Raw genomic sequence first — 26,052 nt, forward strand, 5'->3', positions numbered from 1 at the left:
AGGACTCACTTTCTGATAAACAGACTGGACAGAAATAACACTGAAAATATGGAAGAAGAAGAAAGACACCAACTTTCTATTTATTCACTGCACACCAAAGAAAACAAGTAAAAGAAAAATGTCATCAATACTGTAAATTCCTAGGAAGAAAATATTTTAGAATCATTAACTTCATATATCAGCATCTCTTCATTTTAATACTCCTCATCAAAGTAAAATGGATGGAGCCCTCCTCCCTCGAATGAGACACCTTTGCAATATCTATATGCACAGAGTGGAACTCAGAAAGCTATTGGGCTTTTCAAGTCAATTTCTGTTTTCTGCTTCTGAGTGATAATCAATAAACTGAAGCTAAAGCCAAACAGAATCAAGGTTTGGTGGTCAGCTGTTACCTCTGGCCATTTTATATATATATGTGTGTATATATATGTGTGTATATATATATACGTATGTATGTATATATGTATATATATATGTATATATATGTGTGTGTGTGTGTGTGTGTGTGTGTATATATATATATATACACACACTTGAGGCATATAAATGCTATGAAAAGGCACCATGCCCACCCAAGCAGATTGAAGGGGAGAGCAAATATTTTCACTTGTTCTCTTCGGCAACCCTTGTGGTTGACTTTGAAGCAACCAGACAATATCCAGAGAGAAATACATAAGAATATAGGAGCCCCTCAGTCCTTTACTGCAGCAAGGAAACCTCACCTGCTCTGCACAGAGAGAAATAATTAGTCTGGACTAATGACTTTTTATCATCCATTTCTTTAATTGTTAATGTGGCTAGAAAGGTTTTCTTTTCAGGGGGTTTTCTAATGTAATTCATTCATGCCATCTGTCAGCACCTTCTATTACTTTTAAATGGCAGGGCAAGCTCTCAGCACATCAAGGTGCACAATGTTAGTGCCACCTTTGTTTTGGTTACCCCTGGAGGAGATGGGAGCATGCCAGCCACACAACTCAGCAGGTTAGCAGTGACAGCGAGTAAATAGCTTGCAATTATGTAATGCACATCTGACAGCCCTGCTTGGTGATGCCTCGCTGGTTTTCAGCCACTCTGCAGAAATATATTTCACTGGTATTTTTACTGGCAGCATAATAATTTAAGTCTGGTAAAAAGCTGCCCTGGCAAAAAAATAAAGGGGGAGACAAGGCTGAATTAACCCAACTATTAACTACATAAATGTTAAGAGAAAAAAATCTTCATTGAGCACTAAAGACAAAAAAAAAAAAAAAAAAAAAAAAAGGCACAGTAAAATTATGTATATGTATGTGGTCCAGGTGGAAATTTAAGAACATGTTTAACCTGTTTAAACCAAAAGTCTATCCTTGATACTGGGAGGATTCAAGAAAAAAGTTCATTTAGTAGGAAAAGCTTCTAAACAACTCATCAATCAGTAAAGGGAGCATAAGAAGAGAAGCACAAATACATAGAATAAAGAAAAAATTGTCATCCTTCTGTGGTTTCTATTTAAAAAATCTTACAAGCAGCTCCTAAGGCAAGAAAAACAGACATGGAAAGGTATAAAAACTCAGGTTTACCAAAACCAGACCCATATAACAAGGTTCTTGACCGGTCTAGACAACTGCAGCAAGTCTTTGTTTCTATTTCAGCTTTACTAAAGTAACTGATATTTTACATGGGAAACAAATTAAAACAAAGATTAAAATTATAAAATGGAAGTGGCTACAGAAGTGATCTGAGTAATGCTGGAAATACTTCCCAGCTGCAGAAAGATCACCAGCAGAGTTCCTCAAGGACAGGACTTGGCATGGGCCTTACTGTTTTTTTAGTTCACTTGGCAATTAAAATAAAAGTGATAATGAAGTTTGCTAATAACACAGATCAGGGAGCTACACTCAGCACAAAGTAAAATCAGTCTCCCAGAACTGCATGATCCTGAGGACTGAAAGAACAGGAATGCTATTATAATTAGTAACACCAAAAATGAACGAGTCCAACAAAACAAGCTGCTGTAAACGTGGCTGAGTGACTATAAACAGTGTTCACTCTATTATCAGATCAAATAAAACCAGTATGGCATTGCTATACTGGAAGAGAGTGTGTAATAAAAGACAACTTCACTGGCACAGGAATTATATCAATCACGGGTAAAATCACATCTAGACAGGAGTGCACCTGTCAATTAAATTATCCTACTTCAATCCAAGGCAGATAATTAGTGGAAGACCTAGAGTTCAAATTGTTCAGTCAAACAAAAGACAGAGAAAATACCAGGTGTCTGTAAACATGTAAGAGTCCAGAGAGTAAAGACAAGAGTGAATAGATAATGAAAGTTATTTATACTAAAGAAATAGATTTTGGGAACTGCAATCAAAAGGAACAGGTTGGCTATGAAGGAATTTTCACTGGGAGTTAACAGGGTTTTACCCTCGGTCAAGTGATGCAAGTCCTGGAAAAACATTCTCAAGAAACTCAAGAGAATGGCAAACAAAAGTTTGATTTCTAAGTGGAATTTGGTATGTTTGTGTGGAGACCATATACTGCCTCAGCATGCAAGCAGAACACATTCATGAACCAGAAGGTCTCTAAAGAAACCAGCTGCTCTAATTTATTCAGACATACCTGAGGGTGGACAAAGGTGAGCTGTCACTAACTACGTGTTAAGTGCAGTGCTGATGTGCAAGCTCACATATAACAACAGAACACAGACTTTAGGGAACACATGTAGATAGCTAAAGGGGTGAATAGGAGCTTTTTATTTTTTATTTTTTTTTTTCTTTTTTGGCAATAAGATGGGCTGATGTTTTACCACAGAAAAAGTCTCTCTCGAAGTGTAGCAGGTTATGATGGCTCTGTTTATAGTACCTTTGTTTGCAGTAGTTCCTGGCACTTCATGCATTTTTCATAGCTGTTTCTTGTTAATATACGCTGTATTCCTTGGAGTGCCAACAAAAAGGGCACTCTGTTGTTACCAGCCTTCTGTCACTATTTTACCAACAAAACGAGTAGCAAGAACAGCAGCTTCTGACAGTCCCACAGGACTGCAACTTATTTGTGGTGAAAGAAACATGACAACTGTATCACAAAAGAACAGATGCAACAAAATACAACTTTCAGCCTACTCACTGAGCCACTGATAACCACAAAGGTTTGCAAAACCAGATTTCCTTACTTGTGCACACAAAAATACGAGCAGCTCTGTGTATATCCTTTAACACATATTAACACCTTGTCTCCACAAGCAAAACCACATATAATACACAAGCAAATGCTGGTCTGTATACGTGTTTATTGTTTTGCATATAAAAAACTGGTATTTTCAGAAGCAAGAATTGAAAAATTGATACAGCAGTTCAGGAGGCACCCTGACCCTGTAGACAGTTTATTATGAGGCATGCAAATCTGAGGATGCATTACACCATTTACATAAATCCTTCCCTATCAAAGCTTTGTTCCTTCTTCCTGCCAAATCAATAAATGGCCTCTGCTCCACTTAGCAGCTCCTCTCATGTATTCACTTTCATGTGCTCTCTCTCAACTCATATAAATGCACATTTTTCCTCCACGTACACCTGGCCCCAGACTATACACTGTTCATGTCATCACAGAGGGGCTAAATTCTTCCTTCCTTTTGCAGGCTGCAGCCTTCTACACCAGAAAAAGAGTAACAGCCAGCAAGTCTAGTGTCAGGTACCCAGGAACAACTCAGATTGCATCAGATACATGATTCAGTATTTTCTAAAATTTAAGGTGATTTTTTTATTTTTGCTGCTAAGCTATGTTTGGCTTAGACATAAATTCAATTTGAGGTTCTGCGTGTACCAAATCAAAGCAACATGTTTACAAAAAGCTATTCTAATCAGCCCACGCTAGCGTTCAAAATTTTTAGATGAGTATAGCTATAAAGGAAAAAAAGATTTTTAAAAAAACCCCACAACAATTTCTAGCAAAGAGTCAGCTTCCCAGTGGGGACAAGGCTAAGCAGTCCCAAGAGTACTGCAGCCATAGCTGCAACAGTTTATCTCATTTCAGTATTTCACAGCTGTCCAGATAAACACGTTCCATTTTTTCAAAAACAGACTCAGAGCAAATAAGTGTTTAAAAATTCTGCAGGTTTTCCCCTTTCCTGTGATCACTGAAACAAATCCATCTTTTTTTAAAAATCCATTTTGCCTTAAAAATGTTCATATTTAAATTAAAAAAACACCTAGAAATAAGAAGGAAAAGTTAAGTTGCTACTTTGAAATACTATTAAAGAATCTTCATAATACAACATACAAAGTGAAACAGAAGACCCCAAAAACAAGGAAGTTTTCTCCCTCTGAACAAAAAAAGTCAATGTATTGATTTCCAAATTTTAAAAAAAATCTTTAATAAATTAACTTTCAGGCATGTACAGTATTTTATTAAGTATAAACTAATATAGTTATATATTATGAAACACAGAACAGACACACTTGTGTGAATCCTTTAGATTGGTGTATGACAACACCATGTAATTTCTTTTACATGTCCTGCAAGGAGAAACTTAAAGACCTAATTGCTGCATTCATGCAATATCACAGCCCAGTGAGACATGAAATGACCCAAATATTCCCAAAACAATATTCCTAAGAAAAATCAAATTTCCTGAAAAATATAAGAATGCAGTCAATTTACAAGAAGTTTTGCTATGCAGTTATGAAATTGTTTTTCCTTTTAAAGCCATTAGAAAGCATAAGAAAGAGCACATTTCTCTTAAAGTAAAAAAAAAAATAAAAATTCAGAAACATAAGACACAGCTGAGCAGTCTCCTCCTGGGTAAATGAACCACTGAACACCACGACTGGGGCTGACTGACCGTGGTTTTAATGAATCAGAGAGCCTCTGACTCATAAAATGAGAATGTATTTTACACTGGCTGAGCGCCTAACTCAGAGCTCACTGCATCCTTGGGTTCACTGTGAAGTACAGTTAGAGATGGAAGGACAGGACACCACCACCGCCCTACGATGCAAACCATGAGAACTCCACAGCAGCCATGCACAAGCGGTGACAGAGGAAGCAGGAGGTGGTGGAGCCAGGGTCCCTTTGTGGATGTGAATGTGGCAGGGGTTGTTGTGCCTCTGACATCCAGCACAAGCCCAGGATTGGCAGGAAGGAAGCTTCTCTGTGCTGCACACCAGCGTCCCCAAGGACCTCGGGGCTGCAGAGCCAGGGGAAGCTCTCTGCTCCAGGACAGCCAATTCCTACCTCTGCTGAGCTGATACCCATGCATATCATCTGCAGAAGTGCTCAGCCTCAGGCACAAAGTCCCTGTGTCAGCTGAGGGATTCATTCTCAAGACGCTCTTGCTGGGGGCAGCCCCACAGCCACCCCACTAGGTACAGTGATGGGTCCATATCTCAGGGACTGCATGCAGCCCAGTGGGGAAGCACAAGGTGATCTGAGTCAGGTAGTTGCTCTACTTTGCTTTTTAGCAACTCACACCATTATTGGTCAAATTCTGAGAAGCCAGTCCTAGACTTTCACAGTCATTTCTTTACTCTCTACCATTCACCACAGTGATAATCCCACGCCAAGAGAAGGGTGAGGAGGAAGGATGGCAGCAGGAAAGCAGATAACTGAGCATCTCAGAGACCTCTGTGAACCACAGAGTCCAAAGAACACACAATGGGAAGAAGAGCAAGGATGAGGAGTAACTTCTAGGGGGAAACAAAAAATGCACTAGCACAATAATTTGTTTGGGTGGGGATTTTAACGCAAACCAGAATCAGCAGATTCCCAAAGTAGGCGAGTCTCTACCTTGGCCAAGTTGCAACAGGTAATATTTATCACAGATCCTTCCACAATTTCACTCATCTCTGGAAAAGCACATTAAACCACGCAACAGGCAGATATTCACAAAAGTAGATCACTATCTCCACAGTAACACCCTTCATCCCTTGAAATAAAAAAAAAAAAAAAGCCAAAAATACCAAATTCTGTTCTGGAATGTGAATTCATCACCACTCCCTCTTTTCAGCACTACCTCATATTTGTCACTTTTGATGTCTCTTCTTGTGTGCCTAGTCACCTACCTTCCCAAAGGTGCTCTGAAAGACAGACAAAATTATCTGTCTCTCCTCTGAACTTCCACTTCTGTTTTCACTGTCTGTTAGATGTAATCTTTAATTCTCTGTTTCTGTATCCCTTAATTCAGTTTTTTATGGAAGTCCTGTCACCTCTTTCCCTGTAACTTCTAGAATTCACACCATTCTTGCTGGCCACTACAGCTAATGTATTTTCTACTGACAAAGTTATTTGCTGTTTTTATTATTACTCTGCCAGCTGGCCTAGTTGGCTATCTTCTTCAACTTCCTATCTCTCTTCCAAACACCATTAATCTCTTTGAACTCATCTGCTCATTTCCCTATTTCTCAAAAGGGGCAATGATTTTTCTGCCCTTTCCTATGGAAACCTCCTACCCCATCTCCCACTCTACTAACATCTTCCTTATTCTCTGTACTCTCACCCCTCATGTTCCATTTGCCTGCTCTCCTGGTCTTTGCTTAACTACCCTTATCTACTTGCCTTCAAATACTTCATAGACTGGGGCTTAAAATAACCTGAAATACCAAATCCCCCTACAATCACATTATTATATAATTATCTTCCTCATTAATTGTTTTGTCCTGTGACATTCAGCAGGCCAGTAAATTACACTTCATTTGTATTTCTTCAGTTGTAATTCAGTTTGCTTACAATAAGGGTGACTGTTCTTCTGCAGTCACACCAGTGCAATCCCTACAAACCACGAACCATGACTCGTTCTTTCAGGAAAATGACAAGCTCAGAATCAGACCAGCTCCCACATGAGGACACCTGGTTTCTAAAGAAGAAACCACTATGGGTTTGCATAGCCTGGTTTTGGTAGCAGGGGGGCTACAGGTTGCTCCTGTGAGAAGCTGCTAGAAGCTTCCACCATGTCCAGCAGAGCCAATCGCAGGTGGCTCCCAGGACAGACGTGCTGCTGGCCAAGGCTGACCCAGTTAGAAATAGTGGTAACACCTTTATGAGAAAAGAGCAGAGTGAGAACAACTCTGCAGGTACCAAGCTAAGTACAGGAGGAGGGAGAGGACCTCCAAATCCTAGAGCTCAGATTCCCCTGCAGCATGTGGTGATGATCACAGTGAAGCAGCTCTGCCCCTGCAACCCATGGATATGCACAGGGATGCAGAGCTCCACCTGCAGCACATGGAGGAGCCTGCACCCATGGGTGGATGTCTGGGAAGAGGCTGTGACCTTGTGGCAGACCTGTGGAGAGAGGGGCCCTGCTCCCAGGCTGGAGCAGCCTGTCCTTGGAGGACCTCATGGAAGAGCGATCCACACTGCAGCGGCTTCAGGGGGACCAGTGCCCGTGGGAGGGACTCACATGGCAGCAGTTCACAGAGAGCTGTTGCTCATGAGAAAGAGCCAGGCCAAAGAAGTTCATGGAGAACTGTCTCCCCTGGGAGGGACCCCACGGTGAAGCAGGGGAATGACTCCTCTCCCTGAGCAGCAGAAGAAACCATGGGTGATAAAGTGACCATAACCACTATTCCCCATCTCTCTGCATCATTGGTGGCAGGGTGTAGAAGAAAGCAGGGGTGGGGGGAGAAGGGGAAAGCAGAGGTGTTTTTAAGGGTTTATTTTACTTCTTTTTGCTCTGATTTTGTTAGTAATAAATTCAATTCATATCCCCAAGCTGAGTCTGTTTTTCCCTTGATGGTATTTGATGAGTGATCTCTCCCAGTCCTTATCTTAACCCATGAGCCCTTCATTAAATTTTCTCTCCTCTGTCCAGCTGTGGAGGGGAGTGAGAGAGCAGCTTTTTGTGGCTGCCTGGAATCCAGCCAGCATCAACCCACTACAGTCTTTTTTGCTGTAAAACGCGGGCAGTATTTTACTGTGGGCTAGGGAAATCTGTTTATCTCTTGCTAGAAGAGTTTAAATACACCCACTAGCTACTTTATACATACTTTCAAATGCCCCCTTTGTGTGTTCACATACCCTCCTAGTCATACAAAAAAGAAATCTGTTCCCACCACTATGCCTGAATTTTTAACATTCTACTGTCTCAGACTTGTTCCAGGGATATGATTTTCACACTTTTTCACCTGGAAGGATAACACAGGGTAAAATTCCTCCACCTACCAATTCTAGTAATGGAGGAATCATTAATTTATACCTCTGCTACAGATTTACAGCATTTACTACAAAAGGAAATCAGATCATGTAGTAAAACTAGATACAGCTACACTCTCAGATTTGTGTCAGCTGATTTACTTCACTACACATTAAGGAATTCAGTATTGCCATGAAGACAACATAATCAGCAATAATCCATTACTACTGCACAGAAAATAAAACAAGATTTTCCTCTGCAAAATTTTGTGCTTTATAAGAGAACCATCATCCCAGCCAATGAACTAGGCAGTTTAACTGGTGTCGTCTGCACAGGCACTATTTAAACCAAAAAAGAAACTGAAAATCTTTCTGAAATCTTTTAACAGACGAAGTCATTTACAATGATTTTCAATAAAATCAAAGTTACTATAAGAGAGATCTTCAGAAAGAAACACACATTAAGCCACATGTATGTTTTTAGCAAACATTGGAAGTCTGGGAAGATACAATGCCCGATTATACTGAACATTGGTGAAAGATGCCATTATTTTCTGTTATTCTGTCTTTGACACACAACCCAGCAGATGTTTTCAGCAGTGTTGATCATGTTCTGAACCATGCAAACCATTTGCACAGCTTTCTGGATTTGACTATGGTAAACTTATCTCACCCACTGAACATTTTTATTCTCTTTATGATTTTTACTAGCTTGTTTCATCTCATAGCTCTTTCACAGGATCTTTGGATTTTCTAGCACATCCTTTCACAGAGATCCTTTGAATGCTTAATGCTTTCATTTCCACTCCCTACGAAGCCATCAAAAACTTTGATTATGTTGCTCAGTCTCATCCATGTGTCTTACACAGGTACCTAATGAAATAAAATTGTTACCATTGTCCCATGATTCATATTCACACCTAATTTATACAGTTAAGTTTTTATATTTTAATTTATATTTATTATAAGTTATATTTTTAATATATTATATTATATATTTAATAAATTTAATATAAATTCTATATTTAGTATAAATTATATATTTAATATAATTAATTATTACATTTTATATATTATATTTATATAATTATTATATATTTAATAAATTATGTATATAATTTATTAATATAAGTTATATTTTTTTTTGTTATAATCCAAATTTCAGATTATTTAGAGCACTGAAAGTAACTGCTTTCAAGTTAACAGAACACCATCGTATATCTAAAAAATGTATTTGGGGCTAAGTCTGACTTTTTCCCCTGCCTATTAAATAGAGGCAAAGGATTCTGACTTCTCTTACAGGCTCATCATTTAAATTATTAGGATATAATTGTTTAACATTACTACTTTCAGCAATTCTGACTCAAAGAAACCATCATACCACATCTTTGCTATAATTATTTTTAAATTATAAGATATTTCAGGTAGCACTACCCATTCTATATTTGACTAACATTATTTCCAGTATAGGAAGACAGATGATTACTGTGGGATGCTGACCACTCAAAACTCACAAGAAATCAATGCAAGGTACAAAGATTCAAATACTACAAGGTCATTTGTGTCAGAAATAGTGTGGCCAGCAGGACCAGGGCAGTGATTGTCCCCCTGTACTCGGCAGTAGTGAGATCACCTTGAATCCTGTATTCAGTTTTGGGCCCCTCACTACAAGAAGGATATTGAGGTGCTGGAGTGTGTCCAGAGAAGGGCAGTGGGGCAGCTGAAGGGTCTTACAAGTTGCAGCTGAGGGAGCTGGGGTTGTTCAGCCTGGAGAAAAGGACACTGAGGAGACCTTACAAGTCTCCACAACTACCTCGAAGGACATGGTGGCAATATGGGTGTCAGTCTCTTCCCAGGTAACAAGTGACAGGACAATAGGAAATGGTCTCAAGACACACAAGGGGAGGTTTAGCTTGGATATTGGGAAACATTTCTTCAGTGAAAGGGTTGTCCAGTGTTAAAGTCACCATGTGTGGGTGTATTTTAAAATCTGTAGATGTGGTGCTCAGGGACATGGTTTAGTGGTGGCAGTGCCAGGTCAACAGCTTTATAAAGATCTATTCCAACCTAAATTATTCTATTCTATCCTACTTCCTACAGCCTCTATCTTATTAGTCATGACATTTAGAAGCAATCTAAATATATAATGAGCTTAATTTTACCATAACACAAAACTGACAGGGAGCCAGGGTGAACTGCCATGAAATATGCAATCTTTGCATAGTTTCTTTTCGCAAAAAAAGTGCAAAGGACAATATTAAATGATGGAGGCAATTTGTTTGCGGTTTTTTCTCAGAATGCTCAACATGCACGAGGGACATGAATCTGGTTTTCAGACAGCAGCAATTAAAACAAAACAAAACAAAAACCCACTAGCAGCAAAGGCTATTTTGACAGACTAAAGAATCTTTTTCCCATGTTCATGAGAAGAAAAAAATTATGTTACTGCTTGTGGCAGGAGCCTTTGAAAGGCAATGTTTTCTGCCAGGATTTTGATAAAAACCAGCATGAAACAGGCAAGTTTAATGTGCTGACAACAACTCTGTGAATGACACTGATCATATCTCTACCTGCAGTTTTGATTAACCACTTCATGAAAGACATTCTCCTTCTCTTGTGCCCAAACTTTCTTAATGCCTCCTTCTCCACTGTTTATGCGTGCCCATGACATCATTAATTTATTGACATCATTTGTGGTCTTACACTAACCAGATGGCTTCTGCTGACTTTGAGGTTGAATCTCAGATTATTTCTTATTTTAAGTGTAAGGCACAGTTTAATTAGATACAAACATACCTCAGTATTGAAAAGAATGACAAGCTGATTATTAGTTATCTGAAGTTCAACAGCAGTTTCTTTCTAATTTGGTGTTACATCTTCCTCTGATTTACTCCTTTGTGAGGATGGTGTGTTATATGTTATCTAATTCATGGAATTCAGACACTGGCACTTCCAAATAACCTTCTGGCACTGGCAGCACTTGTTCTTGGACAAATGCCTTGGAAATCATTATGGTGCTTAAAAATTACATATTTGCAGCATGCATAAAAGGATCAGCTGACCTGAAATGTGAGATTTTAAAATCAATTAAGCAACAAATTCCTGCTGTCAACATCAACATGTCAAAAAATACAACTGCATCAATTCTTGTAAAAAATGTTACTAATACATTTATTACCTGAGTCCATTTAATATTCACTACCTCAAGGAAAAAACAAAATAGTGTATGTTTACCTTGACTTACCTTGCTGCCTTTAACAGTAATGTGAATTTTTAAAATGCTATTCTGTAACATGCTCATCCTCCCCACCTTTGGAACATTTGACTCACTCCCTATGCACAGACATGGGATGCAAGCAGGAAAGTTCCTGAGCCTGATCTGCAAAAACGATGGGTACCTCCAAGCAAGCATGATGCAGTAAATTTCAGTAAATTCAGTAAATTACATGGAGTCTAATAATTCTGAGGGTCAGGCCCATCTTCCTTAATTTTTTGGTGTTTTTCATTTCTCACATACTCCTTGCTAGAATATCAGAAATATGTGAACATTTTGGTTACACAATCTTTATGAAACTTTAAAGCTAAAATTACCAGTATCTTTAAAACATTTTTTTTTAAATACACACTATTTTGATATTACGCTGCTGATATAAACTTACTTTTTCAATGTCTTATATTTATAAAAGAAGATGATCTCACTATAAAACACCAGTCTGAGCAACAGATGACATAGTACATCTTTTATATGCAGTACTACATGGGGGGTGGTGTTAATCTTTCAAAAAAAGGAAAGGGCAACAGATACAGACAGTGAAAAATGCAAATTTGAAAGAAGACTGGACACAAAAGCTACAGGAAGGCTTGAGTATATTTCCCACAACTACAACAGCATAAAGAGCCCTCAGAAAAGTCATCTGGGCAGCTACATTATTGTTTTTTATGTTTTAATCATCTGGCACCCAAGGACACGTCCCTGCAGGACTAGAGAAGAAAACAGTGGTTGCATGTAACTCTTGGTATCAATGACTTGTCTTTTATTAAATTCTACATGCCACAAACAGTTCAACTCTTCATACGGTTCAACTGTAACTCCTCCCATGTTTCTTGTAGAATGAAAGATGCTAAGGAAGGGAATTTCCAATATACAGTGGGCTGACCCTCTAAAAGCAGCACAGTTAACTGAACACTACAGTCAAAGAAATAGATAATAAATCTGGCCGTTTTCAGGGGAAAAAAAAAAAGAAAACAATTCCTTCTGCTGGATTTATAGAACTCAGCACAACAGATTCTTTGAATGATCAGCACCAAGTGTTTCATATGGCCAAAACACAAGCCAGTTTTTCAAATACTTGTTTCAAAATTGCAACCCAACAGTAAATAACTACTGCTAAAAGTAATTTGTCAGTTCTACATGAGACAGAGGTCATGTAGGAGAAAAGAATGCAATAAAGAAACATGCAGAGCTGATTTTTTCCTGTGGTTTTAAAACAAATTAGCTGTCAAAGATATGCAGAATAACAAGAAATACTGACTAATTAAAAATATTCAAGTATGTGAACATGATTGCTGGGAAAATAATGCAAATCATTTACTGGCTAGTTAGCTCCTTAGAACCGCCAGCTTTGGACAGTTCTTGAAGTTGGGAATAAACTTTGTAGGTCTTGTATTAATTCATCATTCCATTCATTGCAAGTCAGTGACTGATGACGGTGCCAATGTTACAGAATAACATTCATTAATAATCAGCACTTTCAGATGAGAAACCCAAGTTTAACTTTTCTGAGCTTTTGGGTGCGTTTTGTATGCACCCAAACACAGCAAATCAAACATGCTCTGCAGATACAGGCTGTAATTAATTTATTTATTTTAAAACCAAGAATGGAAATCTGCACTCTCATGAGAGTTGAGGTACCAGTGAGTTTACACAAAGACTGAGGAAACAACTCCTCCCAGCAGGACTTCCAAGAGCTGCTGCTACACAATTTAGGATCAAAACTCAAAAGCCACAAGTAGAACATCTTTAAGAACATACTGAGGCATCTACCTTCATGAGAGTAGAGAGAGTTTAGGATTTACTGCAAAGACTTAATGCTTAGGTTCTTAAATGAAAAATGAGGAAGAAAAATTCCTACAAGTTCTGCCTGGGTAGCAATGCTGACTGTTTAGCTATAATATCCAAACATCAACTTATTTTTACTTGCAAACCTTTGATCACAGTTTGAAAGTTCAGGGCTGTTTTTTGGGGTGGCTTTTTGTTCAGTTTGGTTTTTCTCTTTTAAGGAACAATAAAAATGTTTGTCACACTCAAACAAGGTCAAAAAGTTCCCAATGCAGTGTTCCTTGGGATATTCAACGTAAGCCCCTGGGTTGTATCAAGTACAGCATAGACAACAGAAGGAATTACTCCCTTTCTTCGGCTTTCATTAAACCACATGCAATTTTGGCCCCTCTCAGGAAAATAAATATATTGATAAACTTCAAAAAATCCAGGGAAGGGTCAAAAAGGCAGTGGAGGCTGAGGGACACAGGCTCATTCAGCTCCAAGACAAGGCAGTTTTGTGGTCACTTCACAGCAGCCTCCTGACCTGAGGGGAGGTTATGGAAAAGACAGCACCAGGCTCTTTACAAAGGTGCCTACTGAGATACAGTGGCTGAAAATGGAAGTTGGGGGGATATAAGAGATGAAGGGAAATAAATGAAATGAAACTGCAATGACTGTGAGATTAACTAAGCACTGCAAAAGGCTGTAGACCTCCGTTCTCAGAGATTTTCAACAACCAGTAGGAAAAAGCCCCGAGCAATCAGTTAAATTCAGCATTGCATTAAGCTGGAGATTGGAAAGATCTCCAGAGGTGCCTCCCAGCCTAGGATGCTGTGAGGAGGGAAACAGAAAGGCTGACCAATGTCCCTGCTGTAACCACCCCAGAAACCTGGCCCAGGGGTTGGCAGGGGTGTGGCCGACCTCATCTGCCTCAAAAGAAAGCATGAGAAAGCCAAAGCAAACAACTATGGAATTATTCGCCCCACAGGAGAACATTATTCTTTCTCCTCAAAACAGAGGCTCACTCCAGTGACTTGGCCAGCTCATTCTTTATGTTCTTGCCTTTTTTTGAACAACTTCTATATTCTTATTTCTAAGTATTTCAACAACAACTAACACATTAATTATGCAGGCAGGATACTCTGGTAATGAGACCTCCTTGTTCCTTCCAGTTTGCAATATTGTGTAGCACTGGAACAATCTTACTGCGATTCCATTCCAAGAGCAACAGGAAACAGCGAACTCCACAGGGGGAAGAAACAAACGGAACTCCCCCAAATACAGTAACAGTAAATACAGGCAGGAAATAACCTGATAGTCTTCTTCTGCAATTCTAGAACTCCAACTGCTTCATCCTCTGGGGCACACTAATGACCACTTGAGACCTTCTGCCATTTCCTTACTACTGCCAGTATGCCTCACCCAGCAGCCAAGTTGTAGGAAACAAGATTTGTGTATTGCCTCTTTTCTCTGTTTAAACATGGACTTCTCTAAAGGGAAGGGTGAACTTAAATTACTAGGTTAACCCTGATTTCTATCCTCCAAACAGCATAGTGGGATTGTCTTGTACCCCTCAGTCTGTCTACATGCTATGATAAAAACATAGGCATCATAAGAGGCTAATTGAGGCTGCCAAAAGTTGACAGTGGCTTATTTCACATAAAGTTATTGTATCTCTAAGCAATGTATGCCTATGCCCACTGTGGTACAACAAACTGCAAGGATATTTTCTTAAGCACACATAAAATGAGTATGTTTTCTTATGCTTTCAGCAAACTAACAAGAAAAATATTTGTCAAGGTCTTCAAGAAACTGTGAAGCTTTACATGCAGAGGGCAATGAAAAGCTGCAAGAAACAGGCCATGTTTGTGTACACCAACAGCACCATGATGGAATCCATTCACTCAGTTCAATAAAAACAAATGGCTAACAATTTAAACACTACAAGGTTAGAGAACACATGATAACAAAGCATATATACAGGTTTATAAGAAGAGTAGTGAAAATGATGAACTACAGATATTCCAGTTGAAACATATTTTCACAAATAGACACAGTGTTGTGTATATTTGTGACAATAGACACAACTGGTTTGTTGGGGGGTGTTGCCCAATTATACTCTGAAATTACAGAAGAAAATAATAAATTTGATTATCATTACCAGATGCTTTTTTTTTAAGAAAATAGCAAAGACACTTTATTTCAAACAATTTTTTTAAAAGCTGGTTATTGATTTCCTTTCAATTTTGAGAAAATAAGATATGGAAGTGGTGGGTTTTGTTTACATAGCACTATACTGCAAATACACATGCCCCACATTAAGCCCACAAACGAGATTTGGGTCATACTTCACAGATCTTTATTCTCCAAATTAGTTATTTGACATGTTAAATGTCTAGAGAAGAAAGAAGGAGGAGGAGGAGCAGAAAGGAGAAGAATCAAAACAACTATGCAGCTCTTCTAGCTGCTAATACAGTTATCACAACAGAATTTCTTTGGCCAACAGCACTACAACCTGAAGAAATCAATTTTATAATTTAGCATGCAGAAAAGGCAGAAATATTTCTCTATGACTTTCTATACAGAATTACACATTTACTGCCCGCAAAGAAAACACTGATGGTGTCAATGAGGCATGCAAAACCAAAGAAAATAATTGCAATTCTATTCTTGCAACTGGAGGAGCCCTTCAAAATACATGCACCAGAAAGTCCGGTCTCTGACAAAGTTTTGAACGGTTAAAATATGTAGTTTCTTTTAAGTTTTTCTTTGTTGAATTGTATTTAAGTAGGTAACTGTGTCAAAAAACCACAGTGTTATTAAGGAATGTAATAGGGCAGGTTTTTAAAATTCTAAGCACAGAGTGAAAGAGCAATGAATTGAAACATGCTTTTGAATAGTGCTTTAAACAATATTGTCATTGATGACAACGTGATCTAATATTTATTTATGGTCATAAAAGTTTTCTGCATACATCAGGATTTGCAGAGACAAATATCCCTCACTTTCCTTTGGTTTATGAATTTATCTATTCTAAGTGACCAGGAAACTGATTCTGAAAGATGCTGTAAAAAGCCACAAATATAACCAGGGAAGAAAAGCACAACAGAAACAGATGTAGCCTCTGTGCAGCCATTTTGCATGTTCCAGACTTTTCCCAATATATGAGAATGCAATGAAATGAAATTCAAAGTGTCACTGTACTTGTTGTTGTCTGTTGTATTTATTTGCTAAATTTCCTTGATAAGCAAATCAACATCATCAGAGATGTGTAATGCTGTAATCAGCATCACCTTTTACAGCTGGAGATTTATCAATTTGGATAAAGGTCAAACTTCAAAAGTGGGGAGGTTACGCTGGCTGCCCAATATGTTTCATTGATCATTTCTTTCTGAGCCTTTGCAACCTCAATCTGCACTTAAAAAAAGCTAAATTAAAGTTAACATATACAGACAACCTGGAATACATGACTGCTAGAAAAAGCAGTTTAGTGTTCCTCAAATTACCTAGGAGCTAATTTTTTTAATAGCACATTTTGAACCCAAAAAAAACCAACAAAAAAACCCCAGATAAACCCAACAAACATACAGTTTATTGTGTGGCATTAGCACAGCTAGGAAAAAGACAGCACTTGTTCTTGTTTAACATCTCTTACCACAAAGTTTTTGGCATGCTTCAGCACAATAAGAGTCCAGAACACACCCCCTTAACTGTTCAGGAAATCATTTCCAGTCACCTATGCAACTTCTGATCAAGGGACAGAACTGGTCCCCTCTTGAAAACCACTTGGTACTTCAATTTTAACTTATGGTTCTGTCAAGCTGTATTAAGTAATTAGTGGCTTGGAAACAGTAGACAGAGTATGTAATGTCTGGAGTCCCAGGCTTTAGAATATTTTGTCCAAAAGGGAGCAATTAGTGCATCACTCACAAACACATAGTCACTTTAAGTTTGACTTCCTTTATAAAACACCTTCCAAACTAAAGACTACCTGAAGGAATTCAGAGAAGAGCTACACTGTGCTGTCTATACATGTTGTAAAGGCACCCTGTCCTGAAACTCATTTCTTCTGGGGAAGGCAGATTTATACAATCCTCATCCCTTTCTCTTCAGAACTGGACAATTGATAGGAAACTCAGAGCTGTTAATGTCTACAGTTAATCTTAATGGTTGCTTTTATGCTTGCAAATGTTATTCTAAAGTGTTAGAGTAAATAGAACACTACACTGTTGTTGATTTTAGTGATTATACATACTTTCTCCCATCCAAAGGATTATTTACTAAGGCAACAAACTCAAAATGAATTAAAAAGTACTCCTTTTTACTCATGGTGGAATTCACCCATGGAATTCATTGCCACAGGATATTATCAAAGCTAACACTGCAGCTCAGAATTAATGATATAAGAGAAATTAAAATGCAGAACAGTGACCTTAATGGGACATTCAGGTTTTACAACTGCCTACTTAATATAGGAAATAGGTAAGACCCTCAGGAAAAGAGAAGTGCATTAATACAACCACATCCTGAACATAGTGCATCAGAGGATATACTTCTAACAAACACACCAAAACAGCTGATTTATCTACAAAATAACTCCCAGTATACCAGTTTCTCTCAGTAAAAGAATGAGAGGGCTTCCTCACTCATATTCCTGACAGTAAAAACTGCATTCTCTCTGAAAACTTACCTACACACTACCAACTTCTGACATGCTTAGTTTCAGAGACTGAAAAGTTTCAAAGACTGAAAATTTCAAGATGACAGAATGAAGATCTGCAATCACCACTAAAGTAATGCTATAGAAAAGCTTTACCCTAAATCTGGATTGATTTAGTTACAAATATTGATCAATCTGCTGCAGTACAGGGAAAAAAAATTATACAGCTTATTACTAGCAAATCATAGTTAGAGCATCTTTAGAACTGCCTAAAGATACTAGGAAGACTAGTTCAATCTACTGACTATAAGGATTTTTTTCACTAATTAGAACTTGCTAACCTCATTCTTCACAACGGATATCAAACAGTCTTTTTCGGAGTCTAACACATGAAATAGTTACTGATCTTCCTCAAGTGAAACATTATCCTCAAAAAAAAGACACCACAGCTTCACAATGGCTATCATTTCAAAGTGAAAAGATATGTAGAAAAGAAAATGTGGAGCATAAACATTCAGCAGCTTTACACACTTGGAGAAAAGAGTTTACTCTTCTGAAGGAAGATATAATTTGGTGTCCCTTTCAGATACAACCCTTTGGATGATACTTCCTTCCAAGAGTCCTTTTAGCAATAGCAGCCACTCTGAAGTTGTTCAGCTTTTACCACCATTTGCAACTCTGCTACTCCAACAAACACATTGGTAAAGATGTAACACAAAATTATTTTAGCATTTAAGTGGTTAAAACTGTTGAACTCTGTACCCCTGCCTATTGTGTATCAGTTGTTTCAGTTTCCTGCATTTTTGGATTTTTAGCAAATACCTGAAATGAAAAAGCACCATAGCTACACATGTAGAGGTGCAATAATAGAATTATTCTCTCCCCTCATCTCCATCAGAAACATCTACCAAAAAATTATCACCAAATACACACTGGTCTCTCATTTCATGTTTTGATTTGACTGCTCTGATTGGAAAGAACCAAAAACCAAAATACTGCTCAGTGTTGTACCTGCAATTTAGAAGACAGAAAATTTCATGCATTACATGATTTGCATGAACTCCAGCACAACAAATAAAGGATTTAAATGCTTTCCAGTTCTGACAGTCACCAGGCAAACTGTCTACTTTCTTCAAGTAACTCACACCACTCAGCTGTCTCCCACTGACTTCTATTCCCATATTCAACACTATCTGTAGAACAACTTACCCACCAGGTAAGTCCTAACCCTTGCAAACTTACAGGTTCTGATTTTAGCTCTGGTTTAGTAATTAAGTGGACTCAAACCACTTAATAGAATGATTAGGATAAATAAGTAGAGGAGGTAAGAACTTATGGAGAGAAGTTTTATTCCAATTTTTTGGTGGGATTCATCCTTAAGTGGTTTTGCAGCCTGAGCACTAGGGAAGAAGCAATCACCCCAAGATGACTGTTACACAAAAGAGAGGGACACTGTACTTGCAGTAGACTGCTGCCTCCCCACTCTCCTGAAAACTCTTTCCTCTGGATCTTAATTGACCCCAGGTGGAAGCCACAGAGATCGCAATGACATTTTGTGCACAAGAACACCTAACCCTGTGCCTACAAGGGTAAGAAGTGGAAAGTGTTGTAACTGCTCCCACACCTTTCACCTGCTCCCACTGGACAAGGCAAAACTTTCTGTAATCAAATAAGCCAGGTAAAATAATTTAAATCATCTGAATGAGGAAGGAAAGCTTCCATTTTAGCTGGTTTAGGATCTCTTGTGCAAACTGACATTCAAATCAACTTTTTTTTCAGCATGCTTGCTACCCACTAATGGTTCCTAGACTTTTTGTCACTGTGACTAATACTTTTATGAGTGTTCTGGGACAACAGCAGAGTTTTAGAATGTAATGGGTAGCCTATGTGAATTTTTATCATGCTGGTCCCTACCATTCATTTGATTCGTCATAATAAATATTCCCCAATGTCAACATTATGACAAAAAACCCCACCAGTCTGATCTTTGCCTTCTTTTCAGTAACCGTCCAATTTTAGAGAACAGTAAGTATGACTTTCCCCATCTACAAGAAGTTTATTTCAACTTTAAAAATATGTCAGAGTTTTTTGATATGTATATCTACATTGTCACATGCAATGCCACTACACAGTCTGTCCTTAGTCTGAACAGTCCTGCATCCCAACTTGCTACGTCATCACCATGATATCACCTGCAGAGACAGGCACATGAAAAACATTCAGTCACCTGAAAACTGCAACAAAATGTCATATTCTATGGTCATTTCTTGAAGAGCCACCTCCTGTGAAATCAATGAAAAGGATAAAATAAACAATAATCCAAGCACAGCGTGGTTCGCTGCCTCCACAGGCTTGCTTTAGCATTACAGTTGCCCAATTTATTCTCTCTGTAGGAAATGTGAGTAGCAATAATTCAAAGCAGCAAAACACACAGGGAGGTATCACATTCTGAAATACACTTCAAACATGTAATTTAAGAAGCATTTTAGTACCTGGTAATGTAGTAATTCAGGTATTTCCCCTTCAAAATTTTTATCAATATTTGCTAATTTGGGGATAAAAGATTACCCAAGCATCCTGGAATCCACCTTTTCCTTCCAAGGCAGAACACGGACCTCTAAGGCAACTCCCAGCAGGTGAATCCCAGCTCCCACTAAGGCACTTCCAGTAGGTGAATATATGTGGTTTTGAAAACACTGTAATGATTTAAGAAATATTGTCTGTAACATATTCTTCATATCCTGAAGAGAGGCTAATTCTGATTCATTCAGTGTCCTTTTCATGAGTACTGGTTGCTGAAAGGAGAAATAAAATAAATAAAATGAAGAAAAAGAATTCCTGCTATTTAGCAGCAGTTTAAATATTTGGCTCCAAGAAAGTCCTGAAAATTTCCAAATATCTGAGCTCTGTCACCAAAAATTTCTAAAGTATTTTCTTTTTACCTACCATTGCTTACAAAACACTGCACTCAACCCCTCAGAAAACCTCAAACTTTCCAGAAGCTTCTACAACTCTTAGTTCCTCTGAGTCAAAATTCAAGAGTTCAGAAAGCAAGTGTAATTTCTGGGAAGCACTTGGCCCAGGCAACCACCTCACAGAAGATCATTTGCTGATAACACACAATCCAACAGCATCAGTCAAAACCCAGAGAAAGCCATCCTCTGGAAAAATGTCTTAAGCATTTTTTCCCCAGCACCCCATTTGAAAACAACCATATTTTGCTTAAGGAAAACTAATGAATTGTGTGTGAACTAAAACAATTGGAGTCAGCATAATTAAAAACTGTTATCAAGTAAGCCAGCTTTGTGGTTCAAGTCTCTATAAACCAAAGAAAGCAATTACTAAAAGATTGCTCTGATGCCTCACTTCAACACAAAACTTCTTGCATTTTTCACGTACATGTGAGTAACAAAAAAAAGACAGGTTCACACCAAGGCTCAAGCTTTAAAAGACAAAATACAAAAAGCCCACTTTCCTCCACCAGTGCCTAAAGCTCCCTCTCCTCTATTTTGTTATTTGTTTTTTCAACATTGTACTACCAGAGTACAGAAAAGAAATATCACATTGTAGTGATCACACTAAAAAAAAACCTAAATAATAAAGTACCTAACTCTCTCGGTCTTATTAAAGAACATACTACTTTATTTGCAAGAAGTTTCACATTACTCTAAGTAACTACTTAAACTCTAGGATCACATTGGTCTGAACGTAAGATTTTTAGCATGAAAATAACGTGACAGGATCCACCTTGAAGGCATAAGCCTAAAATCAGCTTTCAATCTCCAAAGCCTTTCATTTTGTGAATGTTAAATTACCTGTCTTCATCAGACACTCACGAAGTATCATTCTCAATCTTTAAATGGAAATATCTTACCTGAACAAGATCAAACTCTTCAGTTTTATAGATCTAATCCTAAAAATTCTTCAAGGAATTGTGTTTTCTTGGTTACATGATACTGATCGGTGCTTGGAAAGTATTTCATCCCAGCAAGCTGACATTTTTTCATAAATGCAAACTAGCATTAGTATGTATTTTAAAAGTTTGTAAACTTAAAGTATTTAAGGTACCTATTTAAGACTTAAAGCATTAACCATTTTAACAGTATTTAAAGAATCCCTTTTCAGCTTAGCAGATGTGTTATTTTTAACAAGTTTGCCACAGCTGCCATTGCCCTCCACACACCTGGACAGGGCCCTCCAACCTCGTTACTTTCTAGTCTTAGAAACAAAACAGCAAATTATACCATGATAAGAAACGGTAGTAATTGAGAGTTTTAAAATCACACACAATGGATTCTGAACCAAAAGAACCACTCTGTATTTCTACCATTCTGGCACTGCCAGACACATTCACTGCCCAGACAGGGGCAGGAGACACAAGAGCATCAGTCTCGCAGTGAGTCCTTGTGGCAGCTTTTCAGCTGCGGATGTAATCTCACCGTAAGTCATACACAAAACCATCACTCTAAAAAGCCTTTTCCAGAAGCCCATGAAACACTTCCTTGATGCTTTGGAAAGGAAGAGAGCACTGGCTCAGGGATGGCTCAGGGATAACTCAGGTGCAGACGCAAGGTAAGTGCGAGAGCAAAGCAGGGCAAGTTGTTTCACCCTAGTGAGGGCTCTGTGAAGAGCTTGTAAAGGGGGAAAAAATAAAATCTACAGACACAGTAAAGTAAGGTAAGAGAAACGCTGTTTGTCCATTTACCAATTCCTTTCTCAAATCCAAATGAGACAGATTGCTAGGTCCAAACCCAAAAGTTCCGCAGTGGGATTTCTTTTTCATACTCAAGACGGGAAGTGCCTCTTTCAGGTTTTATATTTCGATTAATCCTCAGATGAGTAAGATTTATGAGCATAAGCAATTCGCGACAACATCAGTTCTGATCTGTGGAGGTATTACTGCAATGCGAAAGTACTTCTGCATTACTGAATAACGAGAATATGAACAGCAAAACCATCTTATCTGAATTTGTTTTGATAAAGAGTCTGGCAAGAGCCAGATTGATCACCTGACAGAACAATATCCCTCCTATTTTAATACCCCAGCAAGATATTATATTATTAGAGTAATACTAAAAAATTCACCTAAATACCATTTATTTTCTAGAATCCTTTTTTCTCCCCACATGTCTTTCCTGCAAATTCATCCTCATACTTCATTCATCTTTCATGAATTTAAAGAAAATACGGGGCCCAACTGATTCCAAAACAGGGAGCTAGCTCTTTAGCTAAAAAGAGCTGTCTTTTTAGAGCTTTAGCTCTGCTCTTTGGCATTGAAAGACCTGTCTGACACCCCCACCCCTTGCCTTTGAGGGCATCCCACCACCTGCCCCTTGCATTCCCACCCAGCTCCTCCACGCACAGCGTTCCTGCACACTGGTCACCAAGGCACAGACACCTGGTTGCACAGGGACAGCCTTAAATCCCCTGATCTGCTGCCATGGACCAGCGGAACTGTGCCCTTCCCAGCACCAGCGGTGGCCACCCAAGCCTAGGGCTGGGCACCTGCGGGGAGGCCAAGGGCTCTGGAAGGAGCAGAAAGAAGGGTGCAGATTCTGGTGACGCTCTGAAAAGCTGCCTCCATCTCATCCCGCATACAACCCTGCTAAGAGCACACACCGCCCGGCCTCGGGCAGAGCGACGGGGGAAAAGTGCATTTTCACTCCCAGGCCGCGCAGGCAGGAGGGCTGCACACCCCGAGGCACCAGGGAGCGCCCTGCGCCCCGCATGCCTCCAGCGGGGCTGAGGATGGGATCCGCGCCCTCCTCCCCGGAGGACAAAGTCGGAGGCAGGGGAGGGCGCCTAGAAGCAGAGCGTGGGGCAGCGCCCGGGCAGGGTGGAGGGAAAGATGCTGAAATAGAGAGGCGCTGGCCGGGCCACCATAGGGTGAGTCAAGGGCAAAGCCCCGGGAAGGATGCGTGTTTCGGGGGCCGCTGTGCAGCCCGCTCCTGGTAGGACGGCGAGGCCGCATGGAGAGAGCGAGTCGCTCCCGGCAGCCCCGGCTTTCGGCGTCCGCTCGGTGCGGCCGGGAAGGGGCTGGCGGCGGCCCGGGAGCCCCGCAAGGTACGGCCGGCACCGCTCCGCCGCCCGCGGAGGATGCGCGACATGGGGAGGATGAGCATCCACGGGTTTCTCTCCGCTCTGTGCCATTCCCGACCCCCCTTCCCCAGCTCCCACCCCGCAGCGCTCCACCGCCCCAGCGGGAACCGGCCCCGGCCGAGCTGCCCTCCGCAACCGAGGCTTTCGTCGTCCTGCGATCTACTGGGCAATCGGGACTTATTCAGACCCTGTTCAAATTGTGCGGAGGGCACGGATTAATAATATTAACATATTCACTAATGCCTGGACACCGCAGTTTTCCGTCCAAAAACAATTAGTTCCTTGGATGGCTGCCTGCTAAGTAACGCGATTTAATAAACTAAAATTTCTCTCTCTCAGAGTAAGGAAAATCCGCCTCCTGAAAACCTCCGTAAATTTGAGAACTACTCCTGAAAGACGCTCGCTCTTCCCTTTACAAAGTATCCCCGAAATCCTAACGCGGCGGCTGAACCAGCCTGCCCGGAGGGCAAACCCTGAATCCTCCTCTCTCCCACGCTTTGCCCGAGGATGGGGGACGCGCGGGACGCGGGAACCAGCGGCTGCTGCTCCGAGCCAAAAGCCGCGGAGCCCCCGGAGCCCCGCACGCCGGTGCCGCGGCGGCGAGCGGAGCCCCGCCACACGTGCGAGCCCCGCACCTCCGGGTGGACACCAACGGCGACAAAAATTAATAACGACAGCAAACATATCGGAAACCACGGGCGAGTTACGAAGTTTACAGTTTCTTGGAGAACTAGCGGAACTGGGGAGATGCCACGAGGAAGAAGCGGAGCATCCCCCAAGCCGCCGGCCCCGGCGGGCAGCGACGGCGGTCCCACGGCCCCGGGACGCGCACCCGCCCGGGGACCCACGGACGGAGGGAGGGAGGGAGGGACGTACCGGCAGTCAGGCACACGGGCAGGAGCAGCCGGAAGGTGAGCCCGCACACCACCTCGCTGGCCATCGCGGCGGGCGGGGGTCGCGGCCGGCCGGCCAGAGAGCCGTCCCTCTCTGCGCGCCACCGCCGCTCCTAGGGCCGCCCGTGAGCGGAGCCGCCGCGGCCGCCGAGCATCGCCCGTCCCCTCCTCGCCTCAGCCGCGCCGCCTCACGCCTCCCGCCGCATCCCGGCGGCAGCCCATGCAAGCAGCGCCGCGCCGCACCCCCGGCCCGGGGCACGCACACGCCCGCCCCCTCGGGGCTCCCCCCACCGCCCTCCCCCGCTCGCCCGGCAGCGCCGAGCGGCCGCCCCGACGGCGCGGGCCCAGCCGGCGGCACCCCCGGAGCGCCCCGCCGGGGAATCGCCCCGCGCTCCGCCCCGCGCCCCTCCGCGCCTCCTCCGCCCCCGCCCCTGCCTGCGCGCCCCTCCGCGGGGACCGGCCTGCCACCGCGCCGGCTCCCGCTCTGCCCTGAAAACTTCGCCGCTTTTCCCTAACGCTTCTTTTCGTCTTGGTTTTGGGGGAAGGGGTGTTAACAAATTTTTTTTTATTTTAACTTTTTTTTTTTTTTTTTCTCCTTGCATTTAAATTTTTGTAGTTAACGGTTTTGTTTTTTTTTTTTTCTTGATTGGGGAAAGGTTTTCTCTAATCTGTTCGCTTCCCGCCCTTCCTCCTCCCCCCTCCCTTCCCCCTCTCCTTTCAGCAGCACATTTAGGTCCACAAGAAAATTGTCGCCTGGAAAAAAAATAGATCTCCGGTGGCTGGAATGTATTTGACTTTTCTGGAAAGCTTTTTACCCCTTAAAATACAGTGCTGGTTAGAAAATGCTGCGGGTTTAAAGGGACCGCTTCAAGGCCCAGCTGATGTGTCCCGGTGTATGTACTGAATGACCCTCACAGGAGGGATTGAAATAGTGATGCTGTAAAATAGAAAGTTATTAACGTTGTTATCAATGCAAGTAAAAATGTGTTTCATTTTTGGCAATGTGTTGCAATCCCTCATACTTAAATGAGGGAAGTTTAGACTGAACACCCTCTTCATTGGGGCAGTGCTTTGGGTAACTTCATTCCCGTGAAAGATGTGAGGTAAGAGAAAGCAGGAGCAGTGACCCTGTGGTCCTTGACATGATTTCTCAGCCCATCCTCCTGGTGAAGGACCTCATCCAGTCTTACTTCAAATGTAAAGACTCGTAGGTTTTGCTCTTGAGGTCTTGTTTGAATGTTTGTTTTGGGGTTTTT

At 40.8% G+C, this 26,052-nt stretch overlaps 1 protein-coding gene across 6 annotated transcripts in view; it reads right to left on the reverse strand.

Annotated features, from left to right (window-relative positions):
* PIEZO2 (piezo type mechanosensitive ion channel component 2) overlaps positions 1 to 25,043 on the reverse strand; it is a 286,113-nt gene extending 261,070 nt beyond the window's left edge. For 3 of the 6 annotated variants that reach the window (XM_086892783.1, XM_086892749.1, XM_086892793.1), the window contains exon 1: positions 24,780 to 25,027. In XM_086892783.1, coding sequence (XP_086748909.1) covers positions 24,780 to 24,843 — 64 coding nt within the window. In that variant the 5' untranslated portion in view covers positions 24,844 to 25,027. Of the gene's footprint in view, positions 1 to 24,779 lie in introns of all 6 variants that reach the window. The other 3 variants (XM_086892756.1, XM_086892763.1, XM_086892773.1) reach the window with 3 other exon arrangements.
* Positions 25,044 to 26,052: the final 1,009 nt, after the last annotated feature.

This window comes from Cyanistes caeruleus, chromosome 1 (genome assembly GCF_971803275.1).
Source record: "Cyanistes caeruleus chromosome 1, bCyaCae1.hap1.1, whole genome shotgun sequence".
In the NCBI taxonomy this organism is placed as follows: Eukaryota; Metazoa; Chordata; class Aves; order Passeriformes; family Paridae; genus Cyanistes; species Cyanistes caeruleus.